General features: G+C 43.8%; 2 protein-coding genes across 11 annotated transcripts in view; one reads left to right on the top strand and one right to left on the bottom strand.

Moving 5' to 3' along the window:
- Window positions 1–14,355, top strand: part of TBCD (tubulin folding cofactor D) — a 132,142-nt gene extending 117,787 nt beyond the window's left edge. For 3 of the 4 annotated variants that reach the window (XM_087750716.1, XM_087750714.1, XM_087750715.1), the window contains exons 36-39: window positions 5,676–5,765; window positions 6,766–6,853; window positions 8,783–8,892; window positions 11,768–14,355. In XM_087750716.1, the coding sequence (XP_087606842.1) occupies window positions 5,676–5,765; window positions 6,766–6,853; window positions 8,783–8,892; window positions 11,768–11,900 (421 nt within the window). In that variant the 3' untranslated portion in view covers window positions 11,901–14,355. The remainder of the gene's footprint in view (window positions 1–5,675; window positions 5,766–6,765; window positions 6,854–8,782; window positions 8,893–11,767) is intronic. The other variant, XM_087750717.1, reaches the window with a different exon arrangement.
- QTGAL (queuosine-tRNA galactosyltransferase) overlaps window positions 13,963–24,962 on the bottom strand; it is a 131,493-nt gene continuing 120,493 nt past the window's right edge. For 3 of the 7 annotated variants that reach the window (XM_087750721.1, XM_087750718.1, XM_087750722.1), the window contains 4 exons: window positions 23,202–23,270; window positions 21,343–21,417; window positions 15,938–16,026; window positions 13,963–14,100 (listed from right to left, as the gene is read on the bottom strand). In XM_087750721.1, coding sequence (XP_087606847.1) covers window positions 15,946–16,026; window positions 21,343–21,417; window positions 23,202–23,270 — 225 coding nt within the window. In that variant the 3' untranslated portion in view covers window positions 13,963–14,100; window positions 15,938–15,945. Of the gene's footprint in view, window positions 14,101–15,062; window positions 15,315–15,937; window positions 16,027–21,342; window positions 21,418–23,201; window positions 23,271–24,962 lie in introns of those variants that run through there. The other 4 variants (XR_015703205.1, XR_015703206.1, XM_087750720.1 and 1 more) reach the window with 4 other exon arrangements.

The following is a 24,962-nucleotide window of genomic DNA, read 5'->3' on the forward strand; positions in this document are numbered from 1 at the left end:
GCCTCTCATATCAGTGTAGAAGTTGGTTATTGGTTATTGTTTAACAACCAGTACGTGAATCAAATTCTGCTTGGATGTTTCATCTGGCCGACTGGGGCCTGCATCAGATCCAGTTCGCTTCTTTCCTTTGTAGCTTCCTAAACGCGTGCTTTGGGAGTACGTTCTTCATCGCGCGGTCAGCCTTTAGCAAGGGCAGCGTCCTGTTGTGATGCTGCACAACAGTGTGCCTACAAGCGATCGCTTCCAAAATCCCACGGCTTTTGTTAATGTGAATATCTCCAAAGAAGTTAATTAAGATTCTAATAAGAATAATAAAAAAGGCATGTCCCAGCTTTTCCACACTGAGTTTAGTCTTCTGGAAAGTACTTAGTTCAAGAATGGATACACATGAATAAGATATTCCAATGTGAAATCATGTTTTTTTGCAGATGTTTCAGAAGAGAATGATTTTAATTTCAGTAACGTTAAAATATATTCTGCAAGCAGCATCTTGGCACATCTACAGATAATTGCAGAATTGTACAACGTGAATCCTGTGAGCACATTTACTGGATTTGGAATCTGTTGATTCAAGAATTGCTCACAGCGGATAAATTGGAAAAGCTTTTATCGCTCTAAAAGTTTTAATTGAGCCTACTCTTGTTTTCAAGTGTGCATGTAGATAATCTCTCTTAAATCAAATTTGGCAGTCCCTTTTTGAATGGGAATTTCAAAGGAGTCAAATACAGATGGAATGAATATTATTTGTTCGGTTTGGTAATCGTGCCAGTGATCTGGGACTTCCACATCGGCTCCAGTCTTCCCTGCTGGGGAAGATGATAGATTATGGCTGGAAGTCCCAGGTACAGTCTGTGTCTCCCACATCATGGGTCCCTGAACAGAAAGCACGTGATAGCATCGCCGCATCGGCTGCCTAAGTGAGACTCAAACTCGATCCTGTGGTGCCATTGTAAGGCTTGATTAAAAAGGCCTGAAGTAAGATCCAGGGGGATTATGGGGGGAAAGGGGAACGATTTTGAAGCCGATCCAAATGGATTTGCTTCCAGTTTGATGAAGAAACCAAAAAAGAAAAGTAATAATTATACCGCTGAGTGGATCATTCTCCTGACAAGGGGATGAAATATTGGCAGGTAGTGCAAGAACTCATTATCACGTGAAAGCTCTGCAAGGCCAGAGCTCTAGAAAGTTTGAAGATAGCTAGAAGGAGACAGAGAATTTAGTTCCTGCGTGTGACAGCTTTTTGGTAATATAGGTGCCTTACGGTCGAGAGGTAATCGGGAACGAGTCGCTGTGTGTACTCCATGGAGAGCCAGGGGAGCCCGACGTACTGGGCTCTGCTGGGCTCTCAGAGCCTGCGTGCAGATCAGCTGAACGTGGCAGATGGGTGAGCCCAAAATGATATTTAGCGCAATGTTTACATCTTCTTACTTTGGCATATGTCGTTTGGGTATAGTTCGGGATGGATGAGCACCCGTACTGGCTCCGAGGCCTGCCTGCCTGCGCTGCTGGGTGTCACCTACTTCTTTTTGCGTAGAAGAAAAGTGTGACTTCGGGCCTGGTTTCTTGAGCGGGACCATTTACTCCCTTTTCAAAGCAGCATGCCATAGAAGTCTAGAAATACAGTGCAGAATGAGGCTGGAAAATGAGACGCTCTGCTTGGTGGCATGAAAAGGCCACGTGTGCATGCAGTTCCAGATACTTTTATATAAAGCGTGCCTGTAATAAGGGGGGTGAGGTGCACAGTTGTTTACTGCTGGTGAGCGACTTGCCCGTTGCTTCTGTTCTGCAGTGAACGTCTTGCTTGTCATGTAGCAAATGAAAAACTTTTTGGAGAAGCTGGGAATGGAACATTAGCATTCCTTGGGGTGTTTGGTTCCCATTCCATCTCCTTCCCTCGTGTTTTACCGCGTTGGGCTGAGTGGAGTTGTAGGATGTCGGCATCAGGATTATGCCTGCGCCAGCCACTTAATCATCAGCTGTCGCATTATAAAAAAGTATTTGCAAATGCATTTTGAAGTTTCAAATGGATACTGTGCACTATCCTGGACCTTTTTTTTTTTCCCCCTAATAAAACCTTAGCAGCCCAGAGCAGGTAACATCCTACACTGCTCACTTTAAACAGGATTAATGGCTGTTGGCTGAATTAGTTGGACGCTTGGTAGGAGCTCAGTGCTCTTGTTCAAGCAGGTTGCCACAGGGTGTCACTCCTGCCCCGCAGAGGTCCTGCCTCTCCGCGCCGTCCCGCTCATAACGTTTAGAATACGCAGCTTGGCCTGGTTCTGCGGCTGAATTTCAGCGTTTGTGAAGCTCTCTGTACGGCCGGTCTCCTGATCTCTGTGCAGGAGGGCAAGCACTGGGTGTTTCTCCTCCGTTATGGTACAGTGAATGCACGTTTAAAGCCAGATTCATTTGTCACGCGTGGGTCGTTTCTCTGCCAGGGCCCTGCTGAACCTGCCAGCGGGGAAGCAAAGCGTAGGGTAAATACCGGCCCGCTGGGGTTTGAAACGAATCACCTGCAGCAGCACTGGGGTAGGCAAAAGGCTATCAGAAGCAGCTTTTCTTTGTTGTGCTTGGCTCAGGTTGAATCTGTACTATGAAAAGAAAAGCTCTGCCTGCAGCTTTTCAGGCTGGCAGAAACCTGCGTGGCCAGCGTGAGAGATTCCCCTCCCTTGAGCTGGCAGGAATGGTTTGTCTCGCCAGGTGATAAGTGGCATTAGAGATCTGTTCCTGGTTAAAAATACCCTTCTCCCAGTAAAATTCAGCTTGAGGTAGTTCCTCAATCTGTTCTGCTGCGTGCTCGCAGATTGTGCCAAAACAAGGAGGGAGGTGGCGGGGAGGAGGGGAAGCCCATTTCTTCCGTCAGCCGTGCGGGCGTGCGCCGGCCTAAAGCCCGCGTCGGGCTGCAGCCTCGTCCACCTCGCCCAGGCTGTGCCCTCCTTTTCCCCTGAAATGTCATTTCTTCTCTCTGGCAGCACAGCCCGAAACCTCCCGATTTCATCTCGGTGTAGGTTGGGAATGTGTGGAGCTGTACTCGTAATAATGGAGGGAGCGTTAATTGATTAGAGAGACTGCTGGAGGCAAAGGGCACCATGCGTGAAACGGAGCTGGCATAAATAAAGTGGAGCGTATTGGGCTTTTTTAAAGTGAATGATCACCAGAGACGTTCAGTCTGCCAAGAGCCCGGATGGATTGCTAGCTCCTTACAAAGTGCACTAAGATCAGTCTAATACTCAGGGCCATGTGAGCAGCACAGCCTTTGAGTGACAATTCAGCATCTAATGCTTTCTGGAGTAATAAGTAAAAGTGGCGCTTCTCTTTCTTATGTGTATATATTTTACATATTCAACAGAAGTGTTCATGCGTTGTATATGTAGAATATTTTTCTGGTGGTCTTACAGTGTTTTAAGAAGGTGTGTCCCCACTGATCTCCGACTAATCGTTTCTATGTATTACGTGCTCCTGTGGATTTTTTTTGTTAAAGCCGTTATACTGCTTAATAAACCACGGTTTATACTTGCGTAATAAACCACGGAGCGAAGAGCCTGGCGATGACTGTCCTCTGGTTTCAGGGCCACCCCAGGTGATGGCAGCTGAACTGCCGAAACCCCGTTCACCTCTAGGAGGAAAAAGCCCGCGCCTTTGTGCGGTACCGCCTGCGCCCAATTTACCTAACGTAAAGACTTTGGACTGATCCCTTTTCCCCAGATGCCGACTCTGTTTCTGCTGGCACGGCGCCCACACAGGAGAAGGAATTTTCTCAATTTCCTTTAAAGAGGCCAAGCTATTTGAGTCATTTGAGATCACACGTAGGTTAGGTTTGGTTATTGCAAATGTGAAATCGGCAAATGACAGGAGGGAAAGTGCATCTGTTTTAAACACAAAATGCTGCACATAAGGTTACGTGTATTAAATTTATTCCAGATGCTCTTGTTCCAGTTGGCCTCTTTGTTGCTATACTTCTCAGCGATGTCCATGTTGTTCAATCAATACAAATCTCACCTAATTCACTATATCGCTGTTGTTCTGTGCTGAAAGCCAGGCATGCACTGCAGGTATTGTAATTAGTTGTCTACACAATGTCTCTGTGTAATTGGGGGTGGGAGGAGGAGAAATTTCACCGAGGTAAGAAAAACCATACCTCCTCTTGATAGAGAGACGCTCTTCCCTCATCTGCCCAGACAAATCAGTGCCCGTAGACACACCCCCACCTCATCCATGCAGATTTCTCTCATGTCACGACGGCTCCTGTCACGATGGCCCCTGCGCGCATGCGCTCTGTGCTTATCGCGCTCCTTAAAATGTGGAAGCGGTGCTGAGGTGGCTGCAGGCAGTGGATGGCAAGGGACTTGCCCTTTCAGCGTCTGGCCGAGGTATTTTCAGCCAGCCTTCCCCAGCCTCCTTGGTCCTGAAAGCCACCCTCAGCTCTGAAAACGTCTTGTGAAGCCTCAGTATCAACACTGAAAACCTGGCAATTGTATTTACTCTTTGAGACAGCCGTGGACAGCATTCTTTAGCTGAATGGTTCCATGGTTTGTTGTTCAGGTTTTTTAACCAAGTCAATATTTGCCAGGATATGCCAGTATTTTGCTAAGATTTTTTTTAAAGTAATTAAAAAACACTAACTCTTGTCTGGAAAACTATATCGTGCATTAACTTAAGAAATCTTGTCATTCCTATAAACCTCTTGTTTTAAATGTTCTGTTTTTCAACAGATGACACTACACAGCTTTTTGGAGTCGTTTTTGTCCACAGCTTTGAGTCACGGTAGCAGAAAATAAGTGTTAGGATTTTTGCTTTCTGGTTTACGCACACAGTACAGCGAGATTTTCAAAATAAGCAGTCTAGAAGTAATTGTGCTTACTAGACAAATATGAAATAGTTTCTTTTGCATCTATGGCCCTTCAGCCCTGAGTGTAGCAAGTAAAAGATTAAATAATTTGTACTGAAATAAAAGCAATATTCCCTCTTTTCTTCTCTTTAATAGATCCTTGGAATATACTAACAATACTTGTGTTTGTATGAGTGTCTGGGAAAGAGCTGTGAGACTCACGTTTCCCAGACTGTGGAAAAAGAAAAGAATTTGCTAAATATATTTAAAGATGGCTTCATGACTCATACACTTAACAGAACTGTAAGCCCTGTGTTTAATTACGTTGTCTGGAATCACTAAAGGAATTTGGGCTGTGAAATGGTAGAGTATTTAAGAACAACATTTGTCCCCTTTTATGTAAAGTTTGGTTGAAGACCTTAGGGAATGACCAAGGCACCACAATGATAGACAGACTAAATAATTTTTATTTGGCTGTAGAATATTTTAATTCCTGACATAGTATTGCTGATCATACTGTTGTGAACACAAACCGTGGCCAGCCGATTATCATCCATGTACTGACTCAGTTTGGATAAATGTCGTTCACGCCTCCGCATACGGGTAATGGCAATGTAAATAATGAATACTCATCTCTTCCCTTCCCTCTTAGGCCCAGTAACGTGGTGGCCAAACTCGCCTTGTCTTTACCAAAGGTCCACCTAAAGATGTGGAAGAAGCATGTGCTGCTCTGCGTTGGGTCTTTCCTCTCCTTTGAGTGTTAATTTGGCACCTTTACACTCATTAAATGTGTCTGAAATTCTATTGAAAGCTATTTCTCATCTTTTTTTTTCTTTCCCATTTTCAGCCATCCCTTTCCCATGAAGTTATTTACCCTTTGTAAAGAAGAGATCAAAAGATCCAAAGACATCCGGAAGCTTCGCTCCAGCATAGGAGTGTGAGTAGATGAAATAAAGTAATTGTTTCTCTGCTCATAAAAAGTGAAGAGAATTTAAGTACAGTACATACCAGCTGTAACAGCTCGGGCTATTTCATGTGAAATCTAAATGAAAAATGCACACAGATACGTGTAATACAAGGTTGTGAGGGTTCCAGGTACTTCTGGGTGGTTGGGGTGAAAACATATGAAGGAGCTGATAGAATTCAGCTACTTTTAAAATGTTCGTATTCTTAAAGATGCAGTGAATCATCTGCTTTTTGCTTGTAGAGAGCTTGTCTTGGTGCCAATGCAAAATATATATAATTGCTTAGATCTTATGTATGCACTGGAAAGAGCTGAAAACACCTGCAAAATTATGACCTGGCTTTAGGGTAAAAGTCCTCAGTTCAGGCAGCAGAGACGTCAAAACAAAAAGGTGCCGGTCAGGAAAGACCATACTGGGTGAGGAGAGGAGGGGAAAAAAGACAAAGCATTGCAAAGCCGAGCAAAGGCTCGTTGGCAGAAGCTCGCCAAAATTATTCAGGTGTAACTATGTCAAGCAGTGATTTCACTGACTTTAATTTCATTTCTGTATTGGTAATATGTTAAGAGTGCAAGAAAGGCTAAGACGAGAAGTTGCCCGTGGTTCTGATTTGTCTGTCACTCTTAACTGCACCATCCAAGAGCCTGCCCCGTCCTTCTGGTTGTGCCAGAGCCTGATTCGCACCCGGGGTTCAGCACGCAGGCTACGGTGCCGCCAGTCCGTAGCTCTAAAGCCGTATTTGTACTTGGCGGAGATGCGCGGCACCTCAGGGGCCCTTAAGGATCTCCGTACACCTCCCCTCAGTGTTTGCTTTCCCACAGCTCTCGGAGCGTCACCTGAGCTTTCCTGGCGGCAGCAAAGCTTCCCTTCCCGCCCTTTTTTCTGACATACATCTTCATTCTGATCCTCAAAATGTACTTTTGCAGTTATAACACAAATAGCACAGAAGATCTGTTTTTTTCTTACGTTTTCTAGGTTTTGTGGCCTGATTCAATTTCAAGGAGACATGAGAGAGAAAGTTTTATTTCAGTTGTTTCTCCTTCTCTGCCATCCATTTCCTGTAGTAAGTATTGAAGACATTGTGTATTATCAAAGGTTTTATTTAAAATACTTTACGAGTAAAAAAATAAAGTACATTAAAGCAGCATTCTTTTTAACAGATATTAATGTATATAATAGGTTTTGTTTCTAAAGGGTCTGCTATCTGCAATGCTGCCACCTGAACCAGGCTGCTGGATACGTGCAGCGTACCTGGCTCTTCCCCAGCCTGCTTTTCCACCTCCTCTCCTTACTGTTTTGCATTAGAAGCAGTTCAGGTGCCCAAGTCATTTGTTTCTTTTGCACAGCCCCCAGCAGGGTGAAGATCTGTTCAGCATTTAGTGCTCGAAAGCTCCACTCAGATAAATGACTGTTAGTTTTGCAATATTTCTGATCATAGCAACACAGTACTAGTTCTGGTTCAAGAAAAATATATTTGTTCTTTTTGTCAGGTGCGACAAAAGCTTGTGCAACACAGGAAAGTTTATCGGAAGTTTACCTTTTTCATATAACTAACTGAAGCAGGGCACACTGCCTGAGTCACCACTCAGGATGTGTAAGAGAAGATCATAGGTGGGGTAATATTATCTTAGGCCTTTAAAATTTTTGGTGCCTTAGGTTTTTGAGAGAGGGGCTCTGTTTGCTTTACGAGACCTGGGAGCCCTGACTTAAGCTGCCGCGACACCCAAACGCATGCAGCAGCTCCCCGTGGCTCTGGTGTTCAGCACGGGGCTTTCACCTGGGCACAGGGGGGCTGCTCCCGTGCGCGAGGGAGGACCGGCACCTCGGCCCCCGCGGGCAGCAGTAAGCTGCATCACTAGCCGTGTGGTGCAGGAGCAAGAAAGGCTCTCAGAAGTAACTGCACGGGCACAGAAACAGAGCACGAAAACCCAGGAGGTCTTAAGTGGTTTGAGAACACCCTGAAGAGCCTGGTGGCTGGCCAATGCAAACCAACGCTGTTTATTCTAACACCGATTGCTTTTGCCGATTACTTTTTGATAAGGTTAAAATCATATGGTGCTCAGCAAAGTGTGATACTTCAGGGTTTTATTCCAACTGTTTCCACGTTGCGTGTACTTGCTGCATGATGAATCCTTTGCAGGAAGGGCACAGCGTAAGAACTGAAGAGAGCTCATTTCAGTTTCATACTTCATTGGTATTTTACATCATAAATACGTTTTGTTTTTACAGATGGGTCAAGTTAATTTGGCACTACTACTCCAGAAATAACCCTATAATGTCTTTGCCTTCCTTTGGTTATAACATCAGGCTTTCTTGAAAAAAAAACCCCAAAAGAAACCCAACCTAGAATTTGGTTTTGTTGCAATTTTGCTCTCTTCCATGTAGTATCTTCCTACGCGTTGCACTTCAGAAACCAGCCTAGCTAGCTTTTGCTCTATGCACACCAACATCACTACTGACCAGTGCTCTGGGAAAAATACTTGCAAATTAACTGCTCCTGGAAACCGGAGTGTGAAAAGCTAACGTTACTCACATCATCATCTATCTCCCAACAGTGTTTTGGAAGAGTTTTGCTGACTCTTACAGTCTCCAGCCTGGGAAACCTTTCTGTTTTGTGGGCCTGCAGCAACCCAAGTTAGAGCCAGACTTTGGCTCAGTGAGTCACTTCAAGGAAAGAAATGCTCCTGTTGGGCCGTTCTCAAACAATTGAACTCATTCCCTGCGGGGGACAGATCCTAATCTGAAACCCTGCAAAAGCTGAGTGAAACTATACAGATTGTAGTAGCATGGATTTCCTTGAGGTGCGGAAATGAAGTCCCTCCCTGCAGCAAATGGCTGTGGGAGGCAAGGACAGGCTCTAGTTCTGAGTACTACCACGTGTCCACCATAAAATGGGTGTCAGCGTGAGGAACCGGTACCAGTAACGGCACTGGGCTCTTCCATACCGGACTCCGGCCACTTCACTAAAGCTTCCTCTGTCTCTTCCCCGTAGATCCGGAAGACGACAGCCAGTCAAGTTTACGAAATGTTGATAACCTACAGCGATGTAGTTGACCCTGCCATTATGGATGAGGTTATGACCATACTCAGCGATACCAACTGGTAAGTGCGTGTGTTGCCAGATAGAGTAATAAGAGTTGAAAGAATTTTTGTACCACTGAAGTGAAAAAAAAAAAAAGTCCCTGCCTTTGAAAGCTGATGGCAAGGAAGCTGTAAGAAATGATAGCGTAGTTTTAGCTATTTATTGCTTCTAGGCCAGAAAAGCATTGCTGAAAAGAATTCTGCTGTTCTAAAGAACTATCTAATATATTGTCCCACTGGAAGCGGTATGTATAAAATCACCACTAGATAAAGTAAAATATCTGTATTTTTCTAACAACATGAAAAGGGAGGAGACCTTGGAAATTGTCCATGAAACAGAGAGAGACTGGGCTGTGCAAACAGTCAAACTTCAACTGCACAGAGAGTTGCTTGGCATTTATGAGCACTGGCAGGATTTTGGGAAAGGAAGGATCTCCGCAAGCTGGAAAACAACAGAATTAGCAGAACAGCTCAAATCTCCCATGAAATGTAACTGCTTGAAACGCTACAAGTGTTGCATTCAAGCAAATATTTTGAATTGGAACGGTTTAGATGTTTCCCAAGCATATGATCGCATGAATTAAACAACCACTTTTATATAACGTAATTATTTTATTTATCTACTGCTACCTGTAAGGTTAGCTTCTTCCAAGCGCCGGGGGAAGCGTGGGTCTTCAGGGGCAGGAGGCACTCGTTCGGTCAGCACCTCTGAAGCAGCGACAGGAGGAGGGAATACTCACTGTCGTTTTGGCACTGCTTTTTTCTCTTCTGCAAATTTTAGCACTGTGCATTATGGTCACCTGGAAAAGTTTATCAAAGACTGCATGCCTCAGACAGCGGAGGAAATATGGAGTTTTAAGATACTAATTAGTTTATTCGTTTTGCTGCCATGTTAAACATTTTTCCTTGTTACAGATGACTCTCTCGGGTCATGGATCCAACACCCTGCCTCAAACAGTGGTCAAAGTTAATACATGACAACAGACAGATATAAAAAGATATACTTTATTTAGTCATTATATTCAACGGCTTTTTGTCTTCATTGACATTTCCTGGAAATAGAATTAACCTAGACATGTTCAAAGAACAAATATACCTTAAGGTTGTGGTTTACATATTTTCAGACTGCATGCTTACATTGTTTAACTTTTATTTAATTTCTATTTTATTTCTGTGCTTGAGCTTAAATAACTTTATATTTGGGAAAAGAAAACAAAGTTTGTCATTGTAAGGGGTGGCTGCTGCTGCTGTTCTGAATTTTCCAGTACAAAATCAGAACAACAGTCTCAGATTTGAAGAATTGGTTATCATCAAAAGTTCTGCCTGTTGCTCAAGTGACTCGCTTCACTACGTATTGATGTTGGGTGTCGTGTTGAGTGTGATTCAGTGCTCGCTTATGAAATCTGAATTTAAGAGCAGACTTGCTCAGAAGTTACAGAAAGCATTTGTTAACAGAAACAATTGGGTAGCATTAGATTCCTGCTGTCACAAAGGGATGTTTACCACACCACAATTAGAAGTGGTACACACCAAATGGCTGCAGAAAAAGCAGTGGTAGTACAGCTCTGCTCAGAAATGGGCGACTAAAACAAAGCAAAATGCTTCCTAAAAACCACTTCAGAAAACTACAGCTTCTATTTTCACCTTGGCGTTTTTAAGGTGTGACTGGCTGCCTGTTTTAGTTTTAGTCCAGGGCTTGCTCTGTTCCCCGTTGCAGTATGTCCACTGTGCCAAGACTAAAGATGAAGAGCTAGTTTACTTAATTGTTTTATCTTGGTGGATTTGAACTGTTTACAAAAGAGGACATTTGAAGTCATTGCTGAGCGTCAGAGAGCTGCTTGTTGTTCTCAGGCTCCCTCAGTGCCAAAGCAAGCATAGTAAATTCTGAATTACAATAAGCATTAGCATCAGGAAGCCAAATGAGAATTCATATTTGGGGAAGACGGTAATTCCTGGCATACACATATTTGTTCCTTGTTGGAACTACAGAGAGTTTATCACACAGCTGTGTAAGTCAGAGTTTAAACAAATTACTCTATAAATAATAACTTTTGTTCAGCTACAGGAAGGTTTGCAGTGTTAAATATGACAAATTGTCCAAGGTGTCAAAAAAAAAAAAAAATCAGGTTATTTCTAACTTGCCCTTCACGCTTTTTCTCTGTAGTTTTGGACTCTGTTATATGCTAAGAGTTCAATTTTGAATAGCGCGTTTACAGTTGCTTGTTACTTAAGAAGAACAAAATAAATCTACTGAATTGGTGAGTAATGCTAGCAGCCTCACAGCATTCCAGTTAGAGTGGCAGATTTTTACAACATGGAAAAGAACATTGTCGGTATGGATTCTTGGCATTTGGGGGCTTTTTGTAACTGACAGTTCTTGAGGAAATTCCCTCACGGACATCATGCTATTATAAAAGACTCACAAGTTACAGGTCTGGACTCTCTATTTCAGGAGAAGGCTTCTATAGATGGTAGCACGTTCTCCAACTCCAGGGACATTTATTTAAATCCTTGATGTGAAGTTTTCTAAAGCGAAAAGGAGCTAGAAATTTAGAGAATAAATTAGTGAACTTCTAGTCAAGAGGGTTGTAGGAATAAGTGTTATCTTTTTGGAATACAAAAACCTAGAAGTCGTCTTGGACATTTTACCAGTTACTGTCACGTCTGGCAGACCTGCTGGGTGTTTATGGTTTATCTGCCTTAAGATGGTACAAAAATGTTACGTTATTCTTAAAATGCGACACAACGAAAACTTCTGCAATTTGAAAGGTACATGAAAGTAGAGATACGTACCCAGTAATCCACCAGTAAAGCGGATAGCTTAAGAAATTGTATGTATGTAGCCAACTTCAGGTTTTAATTTTTGAATTAACGGGAGAAATACTTCCTCACGCAGGGAAGCTGAATTGCCGGTCGTAAGAGAGAAACGCAACCACCTCTGTGATCTCATGAAAGTGCCCAGGCCGCAGCTGGTGCCCAAGGTAAAGTACGGAAATGTGCTCCTGCGGGGTTTTCTAAAAGCCACCTAGTAATGATCCGTTGTGCCACCAGATCTACTGTGTACTTCTGTGCAACCGATGCAGTTCTTCCCTGTTTGTGAATACATCAGTCTGCGCCAGGAGGAATGTCCTCACGGCTTACTACAGAATATGTGGGATTGCTGGAGACTGTTGTCTTAACCTCTTCCAGTCTCGTTTCTGGAAAACATTCCAGCCTTGTAGTGTAACATCTTACTTGGACAAAACGCAAGAATGAAATAATACAGTACAGATGTTTCAAAAACTGTTCGTCTGCCCTTTCTGGGGAAAGAAGGAGGATAAAAACTTCCCAGTCAATTTCAACAATGAAATTATAACGTTGTTGTGCGAGCCACAGAATTCTAACCCTGCCGGAGCAGAACAGACTCTACGAGTTAATACATTCATAGGGAGACAGACAATATGTTCCCGTGTAGGTCCCGTTTCATTTTAATGCAGATAGTTTGGAATTGCCCATCTGCTCGGTATTTCAGAAATACCCAATTTTCTGCTGAGAGGTTCCTTTCCTCTCTGCCCAGAGATGAGGAGGCTGAATTATGACTGTTTTAGAGAAGATGTGTTCATGTGACAATTTACAAAAAAAATTACTTTTACTTTGAATAATACAAGACAAGGTAAAAACGATGACCCGAGGCCACTCCCCTAGTATCGCAGGCAGCCGCAGCATATAATCTATTCCGTAACTGATTAAGCTTAAGAATAGCGGTATATCAATTTAGTCTCGGCCTTTGTAATTTTTATTGTTCTGCTTTCATAGTTCTAGAAAGTTTTGTCCTTTGTAATTATTTTAGACTTCAGAAACATCACCTGTGCAGTCTTCTTTCCTAGGTTTTTCCTAAGAGTGGATCTTCCTTCCCTTCATTTTCTCATTAAAATATTTGAACACCATTAAGTTTATTTTCATGACTAGAATTAGGCAAAGCATGATTTTGTTGCCTGCACAGCTCCACCCCAGAAGTGCATTAGCCTTTTCCACAGCTGCAGCAGCTGCGGCTGAAAGTCCCCAGGTCTCTTCCCCTCCAGAGCACCTAAGGGTGACCTCAGCGGGTGGCACTTAGACTAATACTTAAGACGCCTATGAATAACCTTCAAAGACACCCTGCTGTCCCCACAGCAGTTTTCTCTGCTCAGCTTCCTGTTCTCACCGAGACACGTCTACAGTTTTCTGCTTTTAGCACAATTTTAAGAAACCGGCAACGAACATTTTTGTAATTTTGGAAAACAAGAATCGGAACCTCTCGCCCATGCGAGGCATTGGTTTTAGAGCAAAAGCTGACCCGAGCATTGCTGTTGCAAGGTTTTCTAGTCAACTAATAGAAATGTTATGTTCAAAATGAAGCTGTTACAAGATGAATTCACTGATCTCAAAAAACCCTTACTTCAACTCCTTAATTACTGGGGGCTGAGAGAAGCCTGACAAGTTAGGAGAAAACTGTCTCTGATAGAAACGAAAGAGTAAGAAATAGCCAAATCTACATACAGGTGTCTCAGATGGAACTGTTACAAATAGTATCATGAAATCTGGAAATTATATGGCTGGATTTGGAACTTCACCTTTGCTTCCTTTTAACACAAGCAAATAGTTAGCATCGCTTTTAGTGAAAAGTTAAGCCCGCAGCTGCCCTGAGAACTGCTGGAGTTCACTCCGAGCGTGACACTCCCTGAACTTGAAGGACTTTTCACGGCTGTCCCGGTGTCCCTACAGGCAGCCAGTTTGTGCTCGCACGAGAGTGCGCAACACCGCTCTTCAAGAGCTCACGTATCCTGAGAACAGAGGAGAAACAGTACAGGAAGCCAAGTGTAACATTATGAAAAGGTGAATGAAGTTAATTTCCTATGAAAGGAACACTTCTCATTCCTTTAAAACTTGTACAAATAAAATGTGCTAAAGGGTAGTTAAAAATTAAGGTGTTCAAAAGGACTGTAAATATTACAGCTTTGTACGGCTGTATTTTCTTCTCCATTTAGGGTACTTAATTACAGGACTGGGATACTGTTAAAATAGTGATACATGCTACTCCACCTGACCCCTCTTTTTCTGTCTCTTGCAGAGTTCCGCGTAGTGATGCTGCAGGCGCTGGCTGCTGGGCCGTGAACGGGGGCTCCGGTTCAGGTGCCACCAGGGCTGGAAGGGTTTGTGAGCGGCATCCTGACAAACTGGATTCTCAGCATGCGCTGCGAAGGGCACCGTCTAACAAAATACGAGGCAGAGATTATGTCTTAAAGCATTGTGCTGATAGCCATAGGAAGGCAGCAAAGATTCATTATGTTTTCAGTTTTTGAAGTCATTATCTGTAGCCACGAGATGGCGGTTTCTCGTCATACTTCTGTCACAACTGACCCGGGTTTTTTTGATGTCAATGATTTATACTTCTGCAACTCTGAATGGAGCCATTCAGCCTCTGCTTGCTGTACACACATCAAGTATTAAACCTGACTCGCTGCATTAGTCTCTTAAAAGAATTGTTTGTTGGAGTTAAGAATGGCAACGGTTGCTGATAATGAAATCCTCCGGAACACAAAGTATCTCTGTGGATAAGTCTGTCATTCTTGTGTCATAGTCGAACAAAAAATCCAGGCTTCACTTCAGCTAAAGTCAAAGTCTCTCTTAATAGCCCCTTAGATAACTAATGCAAGCAAATGTTTCTGTGCTAAACTAGCTTTAAGGACTGAAGCTTTATTTTTTCCCTTGAAGAATAGAGAGGTGACTCAATACTTAAAGCAACTGCTAGGAATTTAGACCATTTCTTATTGACTATAAAATGAAGTGGCTAGAACGTTTATCTTTAGTAAGACTAATGTGAGGGGGAGGACAAATGCACAGGCAACAGGATATTCTAATTGCACTGTGTTGTTCGATGGTTCTAATTAAATCCCACTATCCCAGCACTTCAAGCAGAACAGAGGCCGTGTGTGTGTGTGCGTATGTATACACGTCTATGAAAATCTGAAAGGAAGGAAAAATTCAGAGGAAAAATTCAGAAAAATAGCAGAGGAGCTAAAACGAAGCCAGTTTCTCTCTGAACCTGCTACAAACTGCAGCAATCTTCTCCTGCAGGTGTTCATTTCCAAAACGACAGCCTGCCTCACTCTAAGAGGTTTTTTTCCTTTTTAAGAAGACCCCTATAAATTCTGTTATCCAATACTTCTTACCTATACTTGCAGCCTGGACTGGCAGGTGAAATGCAGTGTAGATCAGTGTTCTTCACTGACCAACTATTAAACAACCAGTACTCGGTTCGCACACTGTGAAACAGACGGAGTTGGCCCCGTGGCTGCACACAGGCGCTGCTGCAGAACTGCCCTGAACCCACAGCCCGTGGTGTTACGCTGTCATTGAATTGGAATTTTCGAGTTCATTCTCAAAAGATCTTGGTTTGGCGAAGTTACACCTTTAGGTCCCTGCTGCAAGAAAAACATGAGTTTGTTGGCAAAGCCTGCTTATTCAAAAGAACCTGAGAGGGCCCGGTGACAATTGTGAGCATCTGTACGTCTGTGCAGCTGGCTGCCAGGTGATGCCACGGCCACAGCTGTGCTTGCCCCCCAACCCCGAAGCAGAGGATGCCACGCTTGCCTCTCGGTCCGAGCCCCGTGCAGAGCGTTACCTCGGCAAGCGCCAGCAGCAGGACAGGAGCCGATGGCAGGGAACGGGTGAGGGCCCCGAGCTATGTTTGACAGAAACCTCTCTTTACGCTTCCAGGGGTTATAGGCTTTGCTTGGTGCATTTTTAAGGCTTCCCTATGGTGACAGTCCTCTTGTAATCTTATGGCCTGTATTTGTTGGTTAGTTAAATTAGAAATAGAATTTAACAATCAAACTGAGTTTGGTAAACAAGTGATGTGCAATACTAAAATGAGCAAACAGCATTGTCCCTGGTGTAAGTAGGACCTCCCTTAGAGAGGGGTTACTCAGCACAGAGACTAATTTAATGAAGCATAAATTACAAAAAAAATTCGAAACCTCTGAACACTTTCGTCTTCCTACACACGGATACAGAGAGGATAACAGCTTCAGTATCACTGCCTTACCTTGGTTTTTAGTTAAAGTGATAATAATCCACCCCTTCCTTCAAGTTCAGCGTGTTCAGGTTTGTTTCAAATGCTCCGCCTGTCAAATCCTGTGAGGGAAGAAAAAGAGAATTAGATCCACCAGACAAACTCACTCCCGGTTGTAACAGGTTTTGGTAATTTGGTTCTTTGGACCACAGAAGAAAGTCCCACTTGCAGAACTAAACATAAATAAACCAAGGCTCAGAAACGTTTCCATTCAAAAATAAAGCGTATGTCGAAAACTTAGTGTTCAAATGAATATGTTTGCAGCGGGGGGGATATTAGGCAACTCGTTCTCGTGCTGCTATGTAGAGCACAAGGGCTGCACAAAGCACAGCTCTGCAGCTGCTAGCGGCACGTTTTGCTTTCTAATGCAAGCATTTTCAGAGAATGGACCACGGCAATGAGTCTGACAAAAGAGTGATTTTTCTAGATTTTGAGCAATGATTAGCTTGTCTGATAAACCAAACCTTTCATCAGGCACCTGTGATATTTTGCGTAGTTAAAGGTGTTTCCTTCTGAGCCCTAGTTACGTTATCTGAGCAGGAACCTGGTAGGTTTGCTCCGGGAGCAATCTTGCAAGGCAGTGACGTCATTAAGAAAACAACTTCAGCGTTTCCGAGCATTTCTACTGTGGTCTTCGTGGAGTCCTTAGTTCTGCTGATCTTCAGGACTGCCACCAAAAAAATGATGGATTAAAGCTCACGATACTACAGGAGGTGGGTAGAGAGGTTGCTAGCGTGCGTTTGGTTGGCCCAGAGCAGCAATACTGAAGTTTTAACAATGCGCAACAGTACCGCAAGTGTTCAGGACAGGGCGGTACGAAAGCAGAGTCCCGCTGACACTGCGGAATTAAAGGAGGTGGAGCGCTAGACTTTGGCTAGAGTAACTGGAGCAAAAAATTGCTCTGGGATCTTTCATGAACCTGAGTTCAGAAACAAAGGTTTCTGTCGCACATGGAGGACTGTACCGCCAGCTTCCCAGCTCGCCTTGGACCCAGCGGCTGAGCTGCTTATAACCACGCTCGCAGTATTTGGGTGGTGCTTGGGAGCCTTCCCCTCGGGGAAGGCCGCCATCTCAGCCAACAGGGAGGCTGACAACCAGACAAGCCGACCCCTCTCCTCCAACCCTCTGCATCGTTTCTGTGGCCTGAATTTATATGGGAAGGGAAGCACGGCCCGAGTACGCCTCAAACCGCCCGCCACAGCAGCCTGCTGCGCCTCAGGATCACAGATGCTCCCCCGTCTCCTGCACGATTCCCATCTACCTGCCATGTTCTATTTCCACTAGCGATGCCAAAAAATACAAAGATGACATAATCTGGTCCAGAACTTCAACAAAAACCACAACCACCAGTCTTAAAATTCATAATTGAGCTCTGATGTTTACTAACCATAAAAAACCTGTAAGAATAGCTAGTGAATCGTTTGGAGAAGGGGAGGAAAGGGCCGCCGGCACTAGGCTTGTTAACCAAGGTAACCAATTTCTTCTCTGAGCGATAAGGCCCTGATTGTGAAAGATGTTGAGTACTTGTTACTTCTTGCAATCAAGAATACTTGGTGGCATTTAATACTTTGAAGGACGGGGTCCTCATTTCACCATCCAGTTAAGATCCCAAACTGTCACTGGTCCGTCTGCAAAACTCACATCACAGGGAATTCTGCTCAGAAACGGAGGCCTTGATACGGCCTTTAGCTCCACCAATGATTTCATAAACCCACGATTTCCCCAGTTAGGACACAGGGTACGAAACAGTTGCATTTAGCTTGCTGAAAAATCAACCTGCTCTAAAGAAGGGTTAAAAAAAAAAAAAAGAGCCCAGATACTAAATTAGGCGGGAGAGTTAATAACAAATCTTGCATTGCCAGAGCACAAGGCTGAGGTGACAGAACAAGGCAGGGCTTTCCAATAACTGGTCTAACAGTAAATTTACCGAAAACTTTATACAATCAAACTAGTTTAATTACTGAGGCAGAAAAATACAAATCCCTCTCATTTCAAGCACTTGGAGTCCATGCCAAAACAGGGCACAATACATGATTTCTAAGCATTTTGCTTTTACCTCAAAGCGAGAGAAAATACAGAGTGCAAGCCCTTGGCTGAAGTGGTACTGCAGGCCGCTCGCCGTTTTGACGAGCTCAAGCCACAATTTTATTCTCTTCAGCAAAAACGTACAGGGGCGCACACACGGAGAGCAGAATTTTGGCTACAGCCCTTTGTGGAGCCATTTTAAAATGCAAACTGAGCAAAGATCACGCAGGATGACTGCTTTTACAAAAATCATTTCGTATGGTAGCAATGCTAGCAAGGGAGGAACTGCCTGAAAAAATAAAGCAGAACACTACTCCAAGTACATAGCCAGCAGAGCCGTTTCTTGCAAACTGCCCACTTAATAAACATATCTAATCTTCAAAATTACCCTCTTAGAGCTGCATATAAACATGCAGTTTTGTCTGTATCAAAACTAGAAATAATCCCCTACCCTGAACAGCGAAAGACAGGACAGTAAGGCCCCGGGACACTTTCTTCTTCACAAGGATGGTGATGAACTTATGTTGGTAAATAATAGAGCTAAATTTGGAAGTCTGGGACTTTTGTTTAAGAAATTAGCTAAGAGGATCTGCGGCTAATTCGGCCTTACATAAACTTCCAACAGTCCCATGCACCAGGAGCTAGGCTGTACTTGCGGCACTGACAGCCGTCTGCACCAGCCATGTCCCTGCGCTCGCTGGGGTTCTGCATGGCTGCTTGCTGCACGACCTGAAGCACAGAGCTGGGTAAGGCTCCTTGCCCTGCACAGGGTGAAAATACAGGTAACCTCCCCAGCACAGGAGTTCTGGGTTTGCCCCCCCGGTATGCACAAGGACAGCGCCCTTTTTGCAGAGGAATTTTGTCTCAAATGGAGTCTTTCACATCCGCCTGGGACTTCAACTTGTAACAGCAACCTTTTTTGCACAGTTTGATTTGATAAATCTGGGTGAATAGCATCAGAGAGGCAGCAATAGCTATTGCAAAAAAGACAACCTTTTTCATTTGATGCAGTCTTAATATTTTATGTACTTATCCCCTATCCTACTTTTTCCTGCGCACCCACTTTCAAAAAGCACGTTGGGAGAAGAAATGTAGAGACCCCGCAAAGACCAGCCCTCGGCATCGTACTTGGCCTGCACAACATCAACGCAGATGGATGACAAAGTTCAATACTCTGCTCTTCTCAACCCACTTAGAAACCATTTCCTTTAGGGTCAGGTCTAGAAGCTTGAAAGCTGCTGCAGACAGGATACCTGAATAGTTTAAACCACAGACATTTATCAACTTGTTTTGTTTTGGTAGAAGACTACTTTCCATGACAAAACTACTACTGAAAACTGTGGCCATTTCAATCCACCCACAACCCTGCAAGCAGCAGGAGTGGGATTTCACAGACTCCGACAGCCTCCACGAAGACTCCTGACAGCGATAAAACACAGCAAGTATGACAGCGGCTGCTATGACAGAGGTTGCTAAAAACTATTCCTTAAGATCAGCTGCGAAATCCCATGGCGGAGAAAAGGAGGGTCCAGCAGCCTGGCTTCTGGAGAGGGACGGGGAGCACTGCTGCTTGCTTCCCGAGACCCTCCGAGCCTTTTCTCTCTCCACTGGGTTTTATGCTTCCTACCCTTTGGTACAGCTGTATTTATGGGCTTTATTTCTTCCTTATGTTGTCTGTGGTTTCAGGTGATAACAGGGTATTAGGCACCACTAACAGAAAAATTTGGTTTCGGTTCTTTATTGTAAATTTGTTTTTCTAACCACCTGATTCTCTGTCTTCGCAATATTAAAACACTAATATGGTATAATGACAGGTGTACTGCGAGGTTCACGTGATTAACAGGTATCAGTATGCCTAAAACCTGTAACAAGGTAAGCTCCATTATGGACTTCCATATGTTGTTACGCAAGTTTATTTTCAGCATTGGTCTTGTCTGTTTGGCCACCATTTTCTTTTCCCAGCGTGCAGCGCCGCTGGAACGCCACGCGCCTTGATCTTTACTTGCCTCCGCACTAGGGCGTTTTTGCCATCAGCCCCTGTAACACCCGCCGTCACAGCAGCCCACTGTGTAATCTGGTCACGAAGCGAGAGGGGAGCGGAGATAGCTCGCCTGCGGTTTCTAGAGACGTGGCTCCATACAAATGGCTATTGGCTTGCTTAAATTCTCCTAAAAAGTGAGCTGCTTCCAAGACAGATTTTAGAAGCAACTTGGCCAACTCTGGAACTGTTTCAAGTAGGTCAAATTGTATTTCCGAAGACAATACTGCATATTCCTTAAATGATACTATGGCCTACAGTGTTCTGCGCTCAGCAAGCAGTAAGTGCTCAGTGGCCACGAGTGGAAAACTACACTGAAATCACAACGGGAGTCATGGACCAGAGCTTTCAGGCAAGAGGCTGTATAATAGTCTCATTGTAAGGGCTTCAGAAATTCAATGTGCTTTATAACAGGTTGCACAGATGTTTTGTCTAGGGACTTCCACCCACCATTATACGTAGTATGAAAAATTAAATTAGTTGTAATATCACTAGCTTATCCAAGAGTTTATCAGCAAACAGTACATGATAATGCCCTAAGGTACTTGCAGTCTGGCTTTACAACTCCGTTATGATCTCAGAGTTGATCGTGAAGTTGGGAGTGCTAAGTTTAAAGAAAACTGTAGCAGATGAGATGAGATTCAGCTAATCCATCTTTGAACAGATCTAGTACAGCGTTAGAATGTCCGTGTTTATATGTAGCTACAGGTTTTAGTTACTGGTAGAGACTTCTTACTAGCATTTGCAGCTAGAATGTATTTGCTATTTTGCTTTAAAACTTCTGTGTTATCCCTTACACTGTGCTTTGCTATTTTAAATATAACAGGAAAATACCTGCTGGCGATCATCTTCTAGTTATGTTATTAGGTCAATTAAACCAGTCGAAATAAGAAAGTTACCAGAGTCAGGCACAGAAGAGGCTTCAGAATTGGCAATGCCAAACAAAACGGCTTTTAAGATCTGATTTAAAAAACAAAGTCTTTGCCACACACAGGGCTGCAAAATATTAGGAAGAAAGGCGGCCAGGTGGCTGACTGTATACGCTCATTTGTGTATGTAATGTTGTTGGGCAAGAAAGTAAAACAGATCCAAGCTCCTTCACAGAAGCTGTACCTTTTATTATTCTTAATACCACTTTACGTAATACTGCTGGTTTAAATCCCTGAAATACTCTGCACAATCCGTTTGATAAAAAAGGCCATTCAACTGCATAGTAAAAGCTTCTGGGAAAAGCTACTTCCAGTAAATAGAATTCATCTTCATAAGGAGCAAGTACTGATTCTGCACAGAACGCTAAGGCCACGGTGGTACTCACCAGCTTCACGCAGATAATGAAAGGTGGAGTTGCGTCTCTGAAGTGACATACGGGAATTCTTGGTCTGGGTCTCTCCTGCAGGAAAAAGCAGTAGACTCCAGGAGAGGCACACAGGGTTACTTGTTAGCTTAGTTTTAGGAGCTACTAAACACTAAAAGGGGGAAAAATTATTTTGAGACCTCGTGCTAACTAGTCCAGCTGGTCACAGGCTTCTGCTCATTATTTTGCCCGTTGTTTCAAGTACCCCTTATTTTCTTACCATAATCTTTGGATACAATTGCGTTTCTCCGACCAAAGTCACACATTACAGCAGATCTGAATTCAGAACTTTCTGCTGTTGAAAGGAGGAGGTCTCACTCCTCTCCTCCACTGCTTCTTCCTGACCTCCAAGCACTACCTTTAGCCCTTTCCCAAACAATTTGATCTGATTGCAAGCTATGCCGCTTTAATAGCCTACCCCATAAAAAATACGTTCTTTCTTTTGTTGGCAGGTTAATTTTCTGCCACTTTAGTGAGCTGCATCAGCTTACTGTGCCACCAGAGAAGCACCAGAGCAGGCACGATAGCGGGTACGAAGGAGAATCTTTCCCTCTCGGTGGGAGCTGTTAAATGGCTTATGGCCAACTGGGACTTCACCGTGGATCCAAGCTGCAGAATTTTCTAGGGATTCCCGACAGGTTGCAGTGCAATCTTTACGGCTGATCTGAGAGGATGGGTATGTCTTCGGAAGACACATGCACGGGATCTGTAACAATTATGCTGGCAGTGTTACTGCACTGGTAGGTAGCGAGTCCTCAGTATTCCAGGTCAAAATCCTGAGCTCCAATTGCTTTCATGCAGCTGAAAGCACTCATTAGCTTCCCAGTATAGAATTGATTTTACAGTTACTCTCGTCTAACCACAGGCCGTATCTGAGGAGGTGCCCCTCCTCTCCCTCAGTCCTACTCCCATCAGATATAAGGATCACGCAGCCCCAGGGTAATTTGATTCACAAGATAACTTGCTGGAAACCTTTTTATTTTGAGGGTTCCTTTTCTGCCAGATCAGCTAACTGAATCAAGTCATCCTTTAGCCACAAGGCTGCTAGACCCATTGTAAACAAAGCCGTGGGAGCGTGTGGCCGAGGCCACTGAGCGCGGTCAGACCACCCCTGCAGCCGGGCTGGCTACGCTGTCACGGCAAACTGCGCTTGCGGAAGGCTGCGCTCACAGGAGCCGATCCAATGCCCAGCGAAACGAAGAACTGTCTTTTCACCAACTGTTGCAGGGATGGAATCTGGATGAAACTTTACTCCAGGTCTTGAGCTAATAGCTATCGTGAAATTAATACTGCAACAAGATGACATTTTTTTTTCTATGTGGTTTGTTTATTGCCATCTAAATATTATGCTTCCTCATCTAGGGAATAAAATGTTGCTCCCTACAATTTTAGGCTCCCAAGGAACCTATCAAAGTTTTATTCAGATACAGTATAACTATAATATCCAGATAGGTTACAATTAATTACAGAAGCTTTCTTTACTTCAATAGGTATTTGACTTTTATCCATCATGAGCCAAATTCTACTCCCACTTAAAAAAAAACCTGGCCGTGAAGGCAATGTTTTACCCCATCATCAGAATCCTTTCAGAGTATATATATTTTGTCTTTCTAAACGGAATTCAGTGCGTGTGAGGCCCATACTTCTGGCTCCACGGTTCGCACTCCAGCATCAGTCCCCAGCTATCTCATCTTCCGTCAGGGCCTCCTTACCAAAACGAGTTGCTGTACAATATTTAAAGTCAGTGAGGTATCCTTTCACCGCATTTCCCAGAACGCTTCCAGATCACAGTAAGGAATGCAAGAGTACTTATAACTAACCTCAGATTCTTCGTAAGTGTAGAATCCTTTCGTTATTTTCTTTTCATCAACGTCACAAAATGCAGCTACCTGGCAAAACAGAAGCAGAACATTTCCATACCACTCTGTGCTACCAGCAGATATTTCACCTGTAGCGTATCCACGTAAGTCATGCTACAGGCACGTGAACGAACACAGGAATAGGGCAACACACCCTGGTCCTCCTACACAGCTTAACAATTTATTACATCCTTTCCGGGTGTACCTGAAGGAGCTGGGCAAATTTTGCAGTTGTCGATGAGCACATTTTGTTTTTACGAACATGAGAACAGGTGATGTAAGCTACTGACTGCCTAAGAGAAAACATCTGTGAGATCACCAGCTTCATCCTCAGCAATACGCTAAACAAACTAAAACCAGAGACGAGCCTCCTCCTTTTGGCACTGGCACTGAACACCTAAGATCAGATAATACAAAGCTGCCTCTTTCTGCCCACCCCAAGCACATAACCCCCCCGGTACCTCAGCGTAACAGAGCTGCGCTATTGCTGTGGATGCTCTGGCCATACCAGCCTCAATTCTGGGTCATAACGCACCGAGCTTGGGAATTCCTATGGTTTTGGACTTCTGAACAACTGAAACGTTCAGCAGATTTGGTGTTTAAACACATATAATTACTGCTTCATTTTGGTTATTCTCACCATAGTTACGGCAGCATTATTTGCAGCCCTAGTTGCCAAATACTTCAGATGGTTTTTTATTTGCATTCCTCATAAATATGCAGGCAGATTAAATGCCTGCAATCCAAAATACACAGTGCTCTCATTTTTGAACCATTAGGTTGCCAGTAACATTTGGGAAGACTTTTTAAAATCAACATAGCTATGTTTTCCTCTGACTTCCACTGGGTCTCTTCATATTCTCCACACAGAACTCTCAGACTGAAGCGGAACAGTTAAGATAGTTAAGGTCTTGCAGAAATCAATTACTCTGGGGAAAGCTGGATAGAAGTTTTCCTATCTTTTTAATTGCTGCATTAAAAATTGATTAACAACACTTACTGCTGAGAAAATTTGAAAAGCCAAACAGCTGTTTATTAATCTATTAAGTTAGAGAAGGCTGCAAGAGGCTGTCTTGCTTTCTGTGCCTACAAATCTCTCTCACACATTTTCCTCCTGTGATTAAGATCGTTTTCTTTTACCTAAAGTGACCTCATTCTGTTTGTGCAGCGGAAAACACCGACCCGAGAGCACTGGTGTCCTAATGCTGAACCTCGGCCCTGACTGCTGCTTCGCTCCCGACGCGGAGTGCCACCTCTGCAGCCCAAGGGCAAAACTGCAGAGGAACAGAACCGCGTTACACGCGTTTGCAGGCAGCGGCCTGGTAGCGCTGCGCTCTCTTGCAACATAAAAGGTGTTTCCACATCAAAAATACTTTGGAGAGATTTCCACTACTCAATGGAACAGTTTTCTGTCCAAATCCTTCAATACCGTAATATCAGTTCTTCCATTAAACATCAATGGAAAGAGAATACAAACCAAAATACCAAGGGACTACAAATACGGCTAACCACCACCACCAGATGAAGCCATGTGGAAAATACAGCTAATGAGCTGGAGGGGGTGGGCAGGGATGGTCCTTGGAACCACGCACAGGTAGACATTCATTCCTGGAAAGCAGGCTGCTTGAAAACAGGCACCAAAAGAAATAAAGAACAGGACATTAAGGAAACATTACGTTTTCACTTTGGGGCTGTATGACCAAAGGAATCGCATTACAGGCC

This window comes from Nipponia nippon, unplaced genomic scaffold (assembly GCF_047370975.1).
Source record: "Nipponia nippon isolate SJK-2023a ecotype South Korea unplaced genomic scaffold, ASM4737097v1 scaffold_14, whole genome shotgun sequence".
Taxonomy (NCBI): Eukaryota; Metazoa; Chordata; class Aves; order Pelecaniformes; family Threskiornithidae; genus Nipponia; species Nipponia nippon.